The sequence below is a fragment of the Papio anubis genome, chromosome 19 (assembly GCF_008728515.1).
Source record: "Papio anubis isolate 15944 chromosome 19, Panubis1.0, whole genome shotgun sequence".
Lineage (NCBI taxonomy): Eukaryota > Metazoa > Chordata > Mammalia > Primates > Cercopithecidae > Papio > Papio anubis.
Genome location: NC_044994.1, coordinates 27,464,258 through 27,479,779, shown reverse-complemented (window position 1 = coordinate 27,479,779; position 15,522 = coordinate 27,464,258). Strand labels below are relative to the sequence as shown.

The 15,522-nt window shown below is 42.5% G+C and overlaps 1 protein-coding gene across 2 annotated transcripts in view; it reads left to right on the top strand.

The window, feature by feature from the left end:
- Positions 1-15,522, top strand: part of INO80C (INO80 complex subunit C) — a 29,111-nt gene that overhangs the window by 2,625 nt on the left and 10,964 nt on the right. The window contains exons 2-4 of one of the 2 annotated variants that reach the window (XM_003914304.5): positions 6,201-6,254; positions 8,144-8,197; positions 15,340-15,450. In XM_003914304.5, the coding sequence (XP_003914353.1) occupies positions 6,201-6,254; positions 8,144-8,197; positions 15,340-15,450 (219 nt within the window). The remainder of the gene's footprint in view (positions 1-6,200; positions 6,255-8,143; positions 8,198-15,339; positions 15,451-15,522) is intronic. The other variant, XM_009192604.3, reaches the window with a different exon arrangement.

Below are 15,522 nucleotides of genomic sequence, written 5' to 3'. Positions count from 1 at the left end.
AAATCTTAACTCTCTATTCCCTGTGGGCCTTTTTTTGTATCCAAGCAGCAGCCTCTGGAGAAGTTGGAAAGGGCAGAGCATTTCCTGAAATAGTGCCTTCTTTTGTCCTGACTCTCCTTTTCCCAACTGATATTTAACTAAAGGAGACAGGGTCTTTGTCTGTCACCCAGGCTGGAGGACAGTGGCACAATCATGGCTCACTGCAGTCTCGACCTCCCCGGCTTAATGGATCCTCCCAACTCAGCCTCCCAAGTAGCTGGGATGACAGGTGTATGCCACCATGCTCGGTTAATTTTTTTGTATTTTTGGTAGAGGTGGAATTTCACCACCAGTAACCCAAGCTGGTCTCAAACTCCTGGGCTCAAGCAGTCTGCCCACCTTGGCCTCCCAAAGTGTTGGGATTACAGGCGTGAGCCACCGTGCCCAGTTGTCTTAGATTTTTGCCTTGCTGTGATCCTTTCATTCTAGTTCCCTTTCCACAGTGTGTAGGAAATAAGCAGGCATAAGCACAGTACCCCTGAGGGCTGCCGGGAATCTTCTTGAGGTCACCCTCATCTGTGTCACTTGCTCAACGTTTCTGTTCTGTTTCAGTTCAGTTTGTGTAGCAGTAATTTATTGTGCTGTGTTTCTGTTCCATCCGCAGCAGTATGCTTAAGACATTTCAAAGGATTTTTGCTTGTCCCCACACTACCAAAAACATCCCAGGAGAGAATGACGTACATACATTGTATTTCGTTTTCTACTGCTGCCATTACAAATTACCACACATTTAGTGGCTTAAATAACACCCATTTAGTAGCTCATGGTTCTGTAGATGAGAAGTCCTGACACAATGCGACTGGGTTGACTCTCTGCTCCAGGTATCACAAAGCTGAAATCAAGGTGCTGGCCGAGTGTCTGAAGGCTCTGGGGAGAAATTTGCATGCAGGTGAATTCAGGTTGTTGGCGGAATTCTGTTCTTTTGGGGCGGCAGGATTGTGGGGCCCCTGTCTTCTTGCTGGCTGTCAGGTGCTGCCCATGTTCCCTGCCACATGGCCTTTTCCATTTTCAGAGCCAGCTATGGAGAATCTCCCTTGTGTCCAGTTCTTCTCATGCTTCAGATATTTCCGACTTCTCTTATTGCTGACCCCTAGACTCAGATTTAAAAGATTTATGTGATTAGGCAGGCCTACTTGAATAATCGCCTTTTTAAAAAGTCAGCTGATCTGAGACCTTAATTGCATCTGCAAAACCCCTTTGTAGCTGAACCAAGATTGGTGTTTGCTTGAATAACTGGTAGAAGTTGTGTGCACACCAGGGGCAGGTTACTTGCAAGGTGGCAGGGGTGTACTGGAATTCTACCTGTCACACAAATGAAACCATTAGGAAGATATAGTAATGTCTAACCTTGAGCCAAAGCTAATTATAGGTGATTATAGGTGTTGGTGCCCTATTGTGGTGAGACACAGGAGGATGATTCATCAGTGCTGGTGATGGTACTCAAAGGAGAGGTAGGGAGGCAGAGGGACTTGAAGTTGGCTTGGAGAGGTTTGCTGGGGAAGGCATTCCAGGCTCAGAGCTGTGCACATTGTAAGACTAACCCGGGTTGCCCAAGGTTTCATTAGTGGGGAAGTGAGTGTTTTTCTATAAATGATTGTATTTCTTGAGTTAAAAGAGATTTTATAGGTCTTTGATCACCTACATTTCCCTATGTCAATAATTTTAGCTATTTTGATTCTTAAGTAAAAGCAAAGTATGTAAAACTTTAATGGAATTTTAAAATTTACAAAGCACATTTACATGTAGGACATTAGAGTGCTTTTTGAGATTGTTAAAGATAACTTGAATTATCATGAATTCTCAAGGTAGGTTTAACTTTCCTGAAATATGCTTGCTGTTTCTAAAGTAAAATTGAGTGCTTAGTTGAAATTTAAAGAAGTTTAGAAATTTAGATGCTTAGAAGTCCTGAGGAGTTGAAGGGAATATTTTTCATTAAAGGTATTCTGAGGAAAGCATTTATAGAAGCCTTCTTTACATCAGTGTTAGGAAATACTATTAAATAATTTAGTAGTACAAAAACAACTTTGTTTTATCATTTCATCAAGATGGCTCTCTTTAGTTCAGCAGAAATTACTACTAATGTTCATGCTTGCTAAGGGGTGGTACAAATCATCTTAGAATCACAATTCTGTGGATTTATATTTTCAGCATAACAGTTGTTGATTAATAATGTTATGAAAGTGCAGTCTTCCTTTCACTCTGGTTGTTACTTTGAAGGGATTAATGTTGGTGGGTTGGGGAATAGATAACTGTGTTAAAGTGAAAGGAATAAGGATAAATAATAGTAATTAATATTTATCAAGCATTTACTACGTGCCAGGCACTGTTCTAAGTACTTTCTAAGTACGATGCCATTTAATCCTCCAAATGACCCTCTGTGAATTGATCACTTAATTTTACAGATAAAAATGCCAAGGGCATAGAGAGGCTATGAAAATTGCCCAAGGTCATACAGTGATAGAGTCAGGATTCGAACCCACGCATGCTGTCCAGAGTCTACATTCTTTTTTCTTAACTGCCTCTCTTGATATCACTTTGTTACTTTGTGTATTAGAAGATTATTAATTAGATCTCTGGTATAACCAAATTCATGGTGCAGATAAATGCTTTTGGGAACAGTTTTACTGGATCAATATAGGGCAATTTAGGCTTTTCAAATGTATATTAAAGTTGATAAAATATACTGAGAAATCTAATTAACCTATAGACTGAGAGTTACTTAATAGCCTTTTCATTTGTGAAGCAGCTAATAAAACATCTAAAATGCAGAGGCAGTAGTTGCATCTTTAGAAGGATAGTGCAGATGATGAGAGAATCTTCTAACATTGGAGGGGCAGCCAGAGAATGCTGGACTGATTTGGTTTATTCATTGAAAAAACACTCATCCTACTATTCAACTTCTGTAAAACACAAAAGCAAAAATCCAACAAATCCTGATAATTTTAAGTCTTAAAAGTTATTCTTTTCTATTTTTAAAATTACCTTTTTTTTTTTCATTTTTAAAGTTGACCTAAAAAGTCACCCAGTCTCCTTCCCCAACAACTATTATAATTTGTATTTTCTACATGTAGATATAGTTTTTCATCATTGTATTTGGTATATAGCATTACGTGCCCCGTTTTTCACTTAGCATTATTTTGTGAACATTTCTGTATGTTGATAGTCTTCTCAATTAGACTTTTAAAGGTCAAATAGTCTTTTATGACTGTTGCCTGCATTATATTCCAAGGAATTAACTGCTCATATTTAATTGACTTTATTATTGGATATTTAGGTTGCATTTTGAATTTTTGCTGTTTTAAGTAACTCTATAGTAACCTTGCAGTTTTAGACCAGGGTCAGCTATTTGCATCTATAATTCTATGACATAGATATAACTTGACATTTGACTTTTCAGTAATAAGACAAAGGATACTTTTCTCCTTTCTTTATAACCACAGACAGAATGCCCAAATTATCCTTTAGTCTGAGTCAGAGTCAAGCACACTACTGCCTGGAGAGATGAAGCCATTGATTTGGGTTCTTCAGTTGGGCAGAGCAGAGCAGGGTGAGACCCGGGCCTTGTGAACTCCAGTCTGTTAGCCATAGGCGTGTGTTTCCTGAGTAGCAGGCTGGGTTTCTCTTCCCCGAGACTTACATCAGCTCTGTTAGTGCTGCAAAGAGGGGGCACCCCTTAGTGCTAGGCGTTCCTTCCTCTCCTCTTAGGGTGTTCATATCTTGGGGCGGGACAGTTCATCTTGTAAAGTCCTTAGTGATAATAGTGCTTTAGTAGCATGGAAATGATGCATCATTTTATCTTATTGCATCCAAGCCTCACAGACTTGATCTTCCCTTTGACTAAAGGTCTCTCTCCCTCTCATCCTGTTGTTAGTAGACACAGGAGTCTCAGCTTGGCTAAGCTGAGCAGAAGTGAAGAGTAAGGGTATAGTATTGTGGGGGTTGGGGAGAGGAAAGTGAAGCATAAAACCAGCTCTGGCCTGGGGCAGGGGTATCTCTGGTTAGAGAAGGAAGGGAGCCTGCCACAATCTCAGAAGCAGGAGGCAGCATGGGTATGATGTGGCTCAGTTCGTGTCAGAGTGCCCTGTCTTTAGCCTGACGTCCCAGTAGGGGTCTGGCAGAGGATGGAGTGAGCAAGCCGTCAGGAGGGGTCCCTTTCAAAAACCAGTGCTTCCGTGTGTCATTTTCATCCCCTTCTTGACTCTTCTCTAGCTTGCTGCCTGGAATGGCTGACTTAGACCTCTGGTCCTCTCTTCATACCACCCTTTCCTTACTCTCAGCAGATGTGCTTGTCTGCCTGAATCTAACGAGGGTGCCTGTCTGGCATTTTTCTCCCCCGTCTCCCTGGGGCCTTGGAACTAAATGCCTATGTCAGAAGAAACCCCTGTATTGCCTTCCTTTCACTGGGCACACAGCACCTTTGAGCTTCCTCACTGGGATTGGGGAAGTGGAATAAACAGAAAGGGAGAAATGTAGTATTTGGCCAGGTGCAGTGGCTCACACCTGGAATCCCAGCACTTTGGGAGGCCCAGGTGGGCAGACCACTTGAGTCCAGGAGTTCGAGATCAGTGTGGGCAACATGGTGAAACCCTGTCTCTACAAAAATACAAAAGTTAGCTGGGCATAGTAGTGCGCACCTGTAGTCCCAGCTACTCCTGAGTGGTGGCTGAGGTGAGAAGATGGCTTGAGCCCAAGGAGGTTGAGGCTGCAGTGATCTGTGATCATGCCACTGCACTGCAGCCTAGGTGACAGAGCGACACCCTATCTCAACAACAACAACAACAAAATAATTTTAAAATGCCGTTTTTTAGCATCTCTGGAGTGGAAGAAAAAGCTAACTCCACTGCCTGAGGATAGGACCGTGGGAGCTGGCAGGTCTGTGGATGGTTCTGTAATCACGGTTGGAAGCTTGGGGGACTGCATTTTCCCCTGCCCTTTAGTGTGTCCTTTTTGCTCTTTAACAGTTCAGATTGTTTTTTTCCTCCCTGATGGCCACAGTATTGTATCAGTAGTTACATTCTTTGAGAAACTAAAACTATAAAGTTAAAACTTAACGCATATATGGCCCCAGGAAATCTCTTTCATAGCCTGTTTACCCTGAACTGGACCTGAAGCTGTCCCTAGTGGTAGTTTCTTTTTTTTTTTTTTTTTTTTTACTTTTGACGTGGTGCTTACTGGGTAGCTCTCAGGGTTATCTCTCTTGCTCATTTTATTTAGGCCACTCGTAGGCCCAGTCTCCTGACAGTCCAGGGCATTGAGTAGTCCTGTGGCCCACTCTGTGAATGGTTAGATGGTTGGGAGAGTGGTTGCTTTGCTTCTGCTAATGCTGGCGGGTCTCCTAGGAACAGCTCACCCCATGTACCTTCCAGTGGGCCTGGGCTTTCTCCTTTGCCTTTGCACCACCACCTCCTGAAAGAGCAGATCATTTGTCACCCTTCCTGCCCTGCATGCCAGCTCCACCTTCGTTCTCAGGAACCAGGAGTCACGACCTCTGGCTCATTCGCAGCTGGGTGTGCCCCTTGGGGAGGCTTCACTTGGTCACTGTATTTTTTTTTTTTTTAATCCTCTAAATATTTCAGTGTGAATTTCTTAAAACCAAAGTCATTCTCTTATGTAAGGACAGTTAGGAAAGACTGCATATGGGGGAAGGATGAAGTGAGGGGCAGTCCAGACAGAAGAGGGGTGTGAACAGAGGAGGGCCCAGGTGCCCACGTGCAGAGGCCCTGGAGAGGAGTGTGGGAAAGTAGTGAGGAGAGATCATTCCGAATTTTATCAAATTCCGGGAGTTAACTGATGCAACACTGATATTTAATATACAGATTTTATTCTTGTCCCTTATCTGGTTCAGAATCCAATCCAGGATCACACGTTGTATTTAGCTGTATATCTTTTTAGTCTCCTTTAATCGGAACACTTCCTTAGTCTTTTTATCTTTTACGACTGATATGGTTTGGCTGTGCCCCCGCCCAAATCTCATCTTGAATTGTAGCTCCCATAATTTCCATGTGTTGTGGGAGGAACCCGGTAGGATATAATTGAATCTTGGGGGCAGTTTCTCCCATACTGTTCTCATGGTAGTGAATAATTCTCACATCTGATGGTTTTGTAATGGGAAACCCCTTTCACTTGGTTCTCATTCTCTCTCTTGCCTGCTGCCATGTAAGCCGTGCCTTTCGCCTTCCACCATGATTGTGAGGCCTCCCCAGCCACGTGGAACTGTGAGTCCATTAAATCTCTTTTTCTTTATAATTTACCCAGTCTTGGGTATGTCTTTATCAGCAGCATGAAAATGGACTAACACAATAAATTGGTACTGGTAGAGTGGGTTGCTGCTTTATAAAGATACCCCAAAATGTGGAAGCAACTTTGGAACTGGGTAACAGGCAGAGGTTGGAACAGTTTGGAGGGCTCAGAAGAAGACAGGAAAATGTGAGAAAGTTTGGAACCTCCTAGAGACTTGATGAATGACTTTGACCAAAATACTGATAATGATATGGACAATGAAATACAGGCTGAGGTGGTCTCAGATAGAGATGAGGAATTTGTTGGGAACTGGAGTAAAGGTGGCTGTTGCTATGTTTTAGCCCAGAGGCTGACAGCATTTTGCCCCTACTCTAGAGGTTTGTGAAACTTTGCATTTGAGGGAGATGATTTAAGGTATCTGGCGGAAGAAATTTCTAAGCAGCAAAGCATTCAAGAGGTGACTTGGGTGCTGTTAAAAAGCATTCCATTTTAAAAGGGAAACAGAGCATAAAAGTTCAGAAAATTTGCAGCCTGAAGATGTGATAGAGAATAAAAATCCATTTTCTGAGGAGAAATTCAAGCTGGCTGCAGAAATTTGCCTAAGTAATGAGGAACCAAGTGTTAATCACCAGGACAATGGGAAAATATTTCTAGGGCATGTCAGAGACCTTTGTGGCAGCCCCTCTCATCACAGGCCTGGAGGCCTAGTAGGAAAATACGTTTCAGGTGCCTGACCCAGGGCCCCCTCTGCTGTGTGCAGCCTAGGGACTTGGTGCCCTGTGTTCCAGCCACTCCAGCCATGGCTAAAAGGGACCAAGGTAGAGTTTGGGCCGTGACTTCAGAGTGCAAGCCGCAAGCCTGGCCAGTTTCCACATAGTGTTGAGCCTGTGGGTGCACAGAAGTCAAGAATTGAGGTTTGGGAACCTCCACCTACACTTCAGAGGATGTATGGAAATGCCTGGATGTCCAGGCCAAAGTTTGCTGCAGGGGCAGGGCCCTCACAGAGAACCTCTGCTAGTACATTGCAGAAGGGAAATGTGGGGTTGAATCCCCCACACAGAGTCCGCACTGGGGCACTGCCTAGTGGAGCTGTGAGAAGACAGCCACCATCCTTCAGAGCCCAGAATGGTAGATCCACCAACAGCCTGCACTGTGTGCCTGGAAAAGACACAGATACTCAATGCCAGCCTGTGAAAGCAGCAGGGAGGGAGGCTATACACTGCAAAGCCACAGGGGCAGAGCTGCCCAAGACCATGGGAACCCATTTCTTGCATCAGTGTGACTTGGATGTGAGACATGGAGTCAAAGGAGATCATTTTGGAGCTTTAAGATTTGACTGCCCTGCTAGATTTCGGACTTGCATGGGTCCTGTAGCCCCTTTGTTTTGGCCCATTTCTCCTGTTTGGAATGAATGTATTTATCCAATGCCTGTACCCTCATTGTATCTAGGAAGTAACTAACTTGCTTTTGATTTTACAGGCTCATTGGTGGAAGGGACTTGCCTTGTCTCAGATGAGACTTTGGACTGTGGACTTTTGAGTTAATGCTGAAATGAGTTAAGAGTTTGAGGGACTGCTGGGAAGGCATGATTGGTTTTGACATGTGAGGACATGAGATTTGGGAGGGGCCAGGGCGGAATGATACAGTTTGGCTGTGCTGCCACCCAAATCTCATCTTGAATTGTAGCTCCCAAAATTCTCACATGTTGTGGGAGGAGCCTGGTGGGATATAATTGAATCATGGGGGCAGTTTCCCCCATGCTGTTCTCATGGTAATGAATAATTCTCAGGACATCTGATGGTTTTATAAGGGGAAACCCCTTTCACTTGGCTTTCATTCTCTCTCTTGCCTGCTGCCATGTAAGACGTGCCTTTTGCCTTCCGCCATGATTGTGAGGCCTCCCCAGCCACGTGGAAATGTGAGTCCATTAAACCTCTTTTTCTTTATAATTTACCCAATCTTGGGTATGTCTGTATCAGCAGCATGAAAACGGACTAACACAATGACCTTGATACTTGAAGAGTACTGGCCACTTATTTTCTAGAATGTTCCTCAGTTTGGGCCTGTCTGATATTTCCTCATGGTTAGATTTGAGTTATATATTTTTGACAAAAATGGATAAGTGATGCTGTCTTCTTCTCAATGCATCCTGTTGTGGCACTTGATGTCAAATTACTAATGATATTAGATTTGAGCACTTAGTAAGGTGGTATCTGCCAGGTTTCACCAATGTGAAGTTATTCTCTTCATGTTTGTATTGAAGTATATTGTGGGAAGATACTTTGAGACTATAAATATCCTATTTTATTTCATACTTTGCCAGTGACTTTTAATATCCATTGATAACTTTTGCTTGAAGTAGTTATTATTGTGGTGGTTGACAAGTAGTGATTTCCCAATTTGAATCTTTATTCCTTTTAGATTTATTAATTAGAATCCTATTGTGAGCAACAGCTTTCTCTTCTCTTCCATTCATTCATTTTTTTTTCTATTTTACTTCTTTTTTTTTTTTTTTTTTTAGGAATGGGGTATAGCTATGTTGCCTAGGCTGGAGTGCAGTGGCTATTGCCAGACACAGTCATAGTGCAGTGCAGCCTCCTGGGTTCAAGTGATCCTCCCAGCTCAGCCTCCCAAGTAGCCAGAACTACAACAGACCATTTATTCATTTTTTAAAATCAGTATTTATGTCATGGATTTTTATTTTATTCTATGGGTTATAATCCACTACTAGCTTTATTCATTCCTTCTTTTATAAATTTATCTGTAGTAGCTTTACTGAGATATAATTCACATACTATAAAATTCACCCTTTTAAAGTATGTAATTTAGTGGCTTATGGTATATTCACTGAGTTGTGTAATCCTCACAATATCCTATCTAATTTTAGGATATTCCTATTACCCCAAAGAGAAACTCATTACCCATAAGCAGTCACTTCCCATTCCTCTGTTCTGCCAGCCCCTGGCAACCACTGATCTACTTTCTGTCTCTGAATGTGACTACATATCTCATATAAATGGAATTATACAATATGTGGCCTTTTGTGTCTGGCTTCTTTTTGTTAATGTAATTTTTTTCAAGGTTTATCCATGATAGAGCATGAATCAGTATGCCATTTTTGTGATAGAATAATATTACATTTTATGGACATACTACATGTTGTGTTTTATTTTTTATTTCTTTTAGAGACAGGAGCTCACTCTGCTGCCCATGCTGGAAGTCAGTGGCACAATCATAGCACACTGTAATCTTGAACTCCTAAACTTGCCTCAGCCTCTAGAGTAGCTGGGACTACAGGCACATGCCACCAAAACTGGTTAATTTTTTATTTTTATTTTTTGTAGAGACAAGGTCTTGCCACGTTGCCTAGGCCACTTTTGAACTCTTGGCCTCAAGCAGTCCTCCTGCCTCAGCCTCCCAAAGTGTTGGGATTACAGGCATGAGTTCCTGTGCTTGGCCCTACCAGATTTTATCTCTTCATCAGCTGATGGACATTTAAGTTGTTTATACCTTTTGGCAATTATGAATAATGCTGCTATGAATATTTGTGTACAAGTTTTTGCATGGACATACATTTTTCATTCTCTTTGAGTGTATACCTAGAAGTTAAATTATTGGGTCATATGATAATTCTGTGGTTAACATTTTGAGGAACTACCCAATTTTTTTTTCTAAATGGTGTTTTTGCACCATTTTATGTTCTTACCAGCAATGTATGAGAGTTCCAGTTTCTTCACGTCTTTGCCAGTATGTGTTATTGTCTTTAATTGTAACCATCCTAGTGAGTGTGCATGGGAATTTCGTTGTGATTTTGATTTGCATTTCCCTAATGACTAGTGATGTTGAGCATCTTTTCACATACTTACTGGCTGTTTGTATATATTCTTTGAATAAATTCTTTGCCCTTTTAAAAATTGAATTGTCTTTTTGTTGTTGAGTTGTAGAGTTCTTCATATATTCTGGATTTATGTATATACTGGGTTGTTGCTTAAGTTTTTGAGATTGGTCCAGTAGAAGCCTCTTCAAACTGGCTCCTGTGTCCTTTAGTATGCCCGTATAATTTTTTGGATGCTGTTATGGACTGAGTTTTGGTACCCCCATGCCCCCAGTATTTATTATTTTGTCCTGACCCCTAGTACACCTCAGTTACATTCTGGAGATAGGGACTTCAGGGAGGTAATTAAGATTAAATGAGGTTGTCTGGGTGGGCCCTAATCCTGGATGACTGGTGCCCTTATAAGAAGAGGGAGAAACTCCAGGGATGCACACAGCCTCAGGAGAAACCAAACTTGTCAGCGTCTTGTTCTTGGACTTCTAGTCTCCAGAACTGGAGAAAATAAATTTCTATCGTTTAAGCCACCCAATCTATGGTATTCTGTTATGGTGCCCCAAATAAACTGACACAAGTGCTTTCTTTCTGACACCACAAGATGTTCTAGTCTTATACTTTCCTGCTCCAGCCCTAGAGTCAGCCATTTATTCATGGATCACTGGTTCTTAGAGAATAATACACTTGCCACTCAGTATAGGTATGTGGTGAATTGGTTCCAGAACCTCCTGTGGATACCAAAATCCATGGAACCTCAAGTCCCTGATATAAAGTAGCATAGTGTTTGCATATAATTTGTGCACATCCTCCTGTATACTTCAACCATGTCTAGATTACTTATAATACCTAATGCAATGTAAATGCCATGTAAACAGTTGTTATGCTGTACAGTTTACGGAATAATGACAAGGAAAGAAGTTTGTACATGTTTAGTCAAGATGCATTTTTCCCCCACCAAATGTCTTCCGTCTGCGGTTGGTTGAATCCATGGATGCAGAACCCCCCTATATGGAGGGCCGATTGTATTTAGAAAGGATGATCTGAATGTTGCTTTGCCTATATTTCATTGTTTCCAGTCTTCTCAGTGGACAGAGCTAGGAAATTTATGTGTGTGTATGCCTGCAATCCCGACACCTCTGTATCTATTTCTATAATTATCTGCCTGTGTATTGAAAACTGTGAGTTCATACTGATGACCTCTAGCTTCAATCCAGTTCCACAGTGCTCATTCTGGCCTTCCCCCTTTTCTTATTTGCTTTTCTACATTTGCTGTGTATCTTAGAATACATATAAAGTAGTTTCATAATTATTAACATGTGCCCCTGTGAGAAACAAACTTACCAACTATGTATGGTTCTTTTTGGCCTTTAACCTTGGATTACATAGTCAAAATACCATATTCATAGTTACTCAGGTTATTTCTCCCTTGCCTCCCCTTCAGTGTGGTTGTGTTATTTGAAACACAAATGAATTTGTGTTTATAAGGTTTTTAAAATTATATTTTTTATCCCCTGCCCCGTCCTTGTTGATTTTATTATTTATTTTTTCAGGTATATGAAACCTTAACATGGTTCAAAAAGTCAAAACTCTATAAAAAGCTATACTCAGAGAAGATTTTCTCTCTTCTATTTCCTTCCCATCTCCCTCTCCATTCCACTGTGTTCCCCTCTGCCCCTGCAGGTAACCACACTCAGTTGTTTCCTTCCAAGTTATCCTTCCTGTGTGTTTGGCCACTGCATCCCAACCAGAGATGCTTCCTTGTAAGGAGCTTCTCAGCATATACATCTCCAGTGCTGATGCTGGCATTCAGTCATGCCACTCTGTCTTGTTCCTTAACATTGATCAGTTCATCAATGAATCACTCATTATTTGGTACCTACTCTGTGCTAGGCACTGGGTTAGAAGCAGGGACAGAGGCTGAACTATGAAGTAAAGCAGCATGTTTTGAGCCCTCTGTGTATCCTCCCTCTCTGAATCTCCCTGTCTCTCCTTGTCCCCCTTTCTTCTGATCTGTTATTCCCTGCCTATATCATAAAGCTGCTGTTTTGTCTAAACTATCAATCATATATACAATATATACTAGATGTTACTCTTACAAATAGTCAGTGCAAAATAACATTGACAGCTGGCTAAAACTGCACAAGGTAACGTTTGTTACTGATTAAATGTGATGGGAGAATCAAATCTTCCTTATCAGACTGGGTCTCCCAGAGTACAGGTACCTGGTAGAAATATGATTACCATAAAGGAAAAAAAAATCGTACAAGCAATAAAAGTTATGTAAAAAAAATACTAAATTTCACCTTTGTTGTAAAATTAAAACTGACATGGACGAATCCCAATGAAAATAATCTTAGTACAGCATAAATGAAAATGGAAAAATTGGAGACTATTTTTGCTATATAGAAAATGGCTAAATGGATATCGCACCAGAAAAGACAGAATATAGGAAGGATGGGGAGCAAGAGGCAAGGCTGGAGAGGAGGCCTGAATTTGTTCCTAATCCCAAGGAAGGTAGAAACCACTGGCCAGTTTTAAGTAGTGAGCATCATCTTGCTTGCATTGAAAAGTGTGTCACTGGCTGAGCTGTAGAGAATGGGCTGGAGTAGGCAAGATGAGTACTGCACAGTCCTACCTCTGAATTTTGTAGCTCAGGAAGTTACCAGATAAATGCAAAGGACTGTGGGAGGAAGGGAGAGGTGGGTGCGGAGGGAGGGTGGGAGGAAGGAAGAGAGAGATCACTGTGGGTACAGATGGTAGGAAAAGGATGAGGAATGGGCAGCCTCTCAGTTCTTAGAGTTGACATTTGCACTGAGCTTGGAGGGAAGAAAAGCTAAGAAAGACCTGGGAAGTGGAGACGATGAGGTGAAGGGGAATCCACACAGAAGGTGGCAGCCACAGAGGAGAGGGAGTGCAGGGCTTGGAGTCCTTGGCTGGAGCCCCGACTCATGTGGAGAGACCTGGAGAGGCGTCAGGGAAGGTGTTTGAGGAGAGAGCACTCAAAGAACTATTGCAGCAGTGTGAGAATGGTTCTTGTCTTCTCCACTCCTCTTCCCCCAACATGAATGAATGTATATATTCATATTCCACCATACTCTGTTACTAAGTAAGAGTTTTACTTACTAAGTAAGTTGAGCACCTTATCAGCATAAGGGAACCAGAATAAGTTGCTAAAATTCCAGCTGAGAGTAGATAAGTTGTGTTTTGGTTACTCATGTAGTGTCTTAGTGTCTTCCATGTTCCATGTGACAACATGTTGACTTTTAGCCTTAACTCTTTTTTTTTTTTTTTTTTTTTTTTGAGATGGAGTCTCGCTCTGTCACCCAGGCTGGAGTGCAGTGGCGCGATCTCGGCTCACTGCAAGCTCGGCCTCCTGGGTTCACGCCATTCTCCTGCCTCAGCCTCCCGAGTAGCTGGGACTACAGGTGCCCGCCACCACGCCCGGCTAATTTTTTGTATTTTTAGTAGAGATGGGGTTTCACCGTGTTAGCCAGAATGGTCTCGAGCTCCTGACCTTGTGATCCGCCCGCCTCGGCCTCCCAAAGTGCTGGGATTACAGGCTTGAGCCAGTGCGCCCGGCCTTAACTCTTTTTTTGAAGGATGCATGCAACCACTTTGGAAAATGATTTGGCAGTGACTTGTAAAGTTAAATATACACTTACCCTATAACCCAACCATTCCACTCCTAGGTATTTGCCCAAGAGAAATGAAAACATCACAGAGGCTTTATTTATAATAGCTGAAGACTGACAGTGAACCAAATGTCCACCAACAGGAAAATGAATAAACAAATTGGGGTGCATTCTTACAGTGGAGTACTATTATGTTGAGTAGTGTGCAAATACAATGAAACAAACTGATCCATGCAACAATATGGATACATCTCAGAAACTTTTCTTTGTTTTTGAGACAGCAGAGTCTCAGAGTCTCACTGTCACCCAGGCTGGAGTGCAGTGGCATGATCTTGGCTCACTGCAACCTCCGCCTCCTAGATTCACGTGATTCTCCTGCCTCAGCCTCCCGAGTAGCTGGGACTACAGGCACATGCCACCACGCCTGGCTAATTTTTGTATTTTTAGTAGAGATGGAGTTTCACCATGTTGGCCAGCTGGTCTCAAATTCCTGACCTCGAGTGATCCTACCACCTTGGCCTCCCAAAGTGCTGGGATTACAGGCGTGAGCCACCATGCCTGGCCACATCTCAGAAACTTTATGCTGAGCAAAAGAATCCAGACACTAGAGTACATGCTGTTAGATTCTATTTATATGAAGTTCTAGAACAGGCAAAAGTAATGTGGTAGAAATTAGAACAGCAGTTGCCGCTGGGACTGGAAGGTATTGGCGAGGATAGGAATTGTGCTAGGGTAAACTTTTGGCAAAACTCATGACAACTACATTTAAGATCTGTGCATTCCATTGTATGTAAATCACATCTCAATTTTTAAAAAGTTAATTGAAGTCTGGGAAGATTGGAAATTGTATTACAGATCAGAAGTGGCTTCTTACTTTGGCTTGTTTTTTCTTTGTATTGTTAGCTTAAAGGTTTTTTGCTTTAAACCATATTAGCCTCTTTGTCAGGGCACTCTGGCTGCTGCCAGCTGACCTGTGGCCCTCCAGCTTTTTTTTCATTTTCCTTCCTTGCAATGCCCATGTCCTGTTGTGCCCCTTAAGCATACCAGCTCCAGTCTGGGTTCTTTGGCCAACTAGACCCTTAAAGGGGCTGGACCTTTTTTGTCTTCATATTTTAAGACAGAGTTCATAAGATCAGTGGAAGTCAGAACTGTGTGGCGTCATGGAGATTGTGAGGGCTTTAGAACTGGCCCAACCTAGGTTTGAATCCAAAAGTCAATCACTATGTGACCTTGAACCTGTTCCCCTGGGCCTCAGTTTTCGTTTCTGTATGTTGGGGATAATAGCACCCACTGTGGAGTGGTTGCCAGAATTAAATGACCTTACTTGGGTAGGACAGCCATCCCTGTGCTTAGCATTTAGGGTACCTGGGAATCATAGTAGCTGGGGGTCCTGGCCTGTTTCTCCTGTGGCTTCTGCACAGCAGGTGCTACTCCCTGTGTGGTGTGCCCTCCCCTGGGGCAGGCTACCTGCTGGAGCTCTGGGCACACTGTCTTCCCTTGCATGCTCTGTGGCATCATCGTATGCCCTGTTGAGAGCAGAGGTGGGGAACTCAGCTGGAAGAAACTGACTTCTTCGAACTATTTTTATTGTGTTTGAAGGGTATCAGCATGGAAGCCATGAATGAGAATAAAGTGGTGCCCTCTGAGTTTAGCACAGGACCTGTGGAAAAAGCTGCCAAACCTTTGCCATTTAAGGATCCCAACTTTGTGGTAAGCATCGAAGGTATCAGCTGAATAAACAGCCAAATGCCACACCTCAGCCTCAGATCTTGCTGGGCCTGC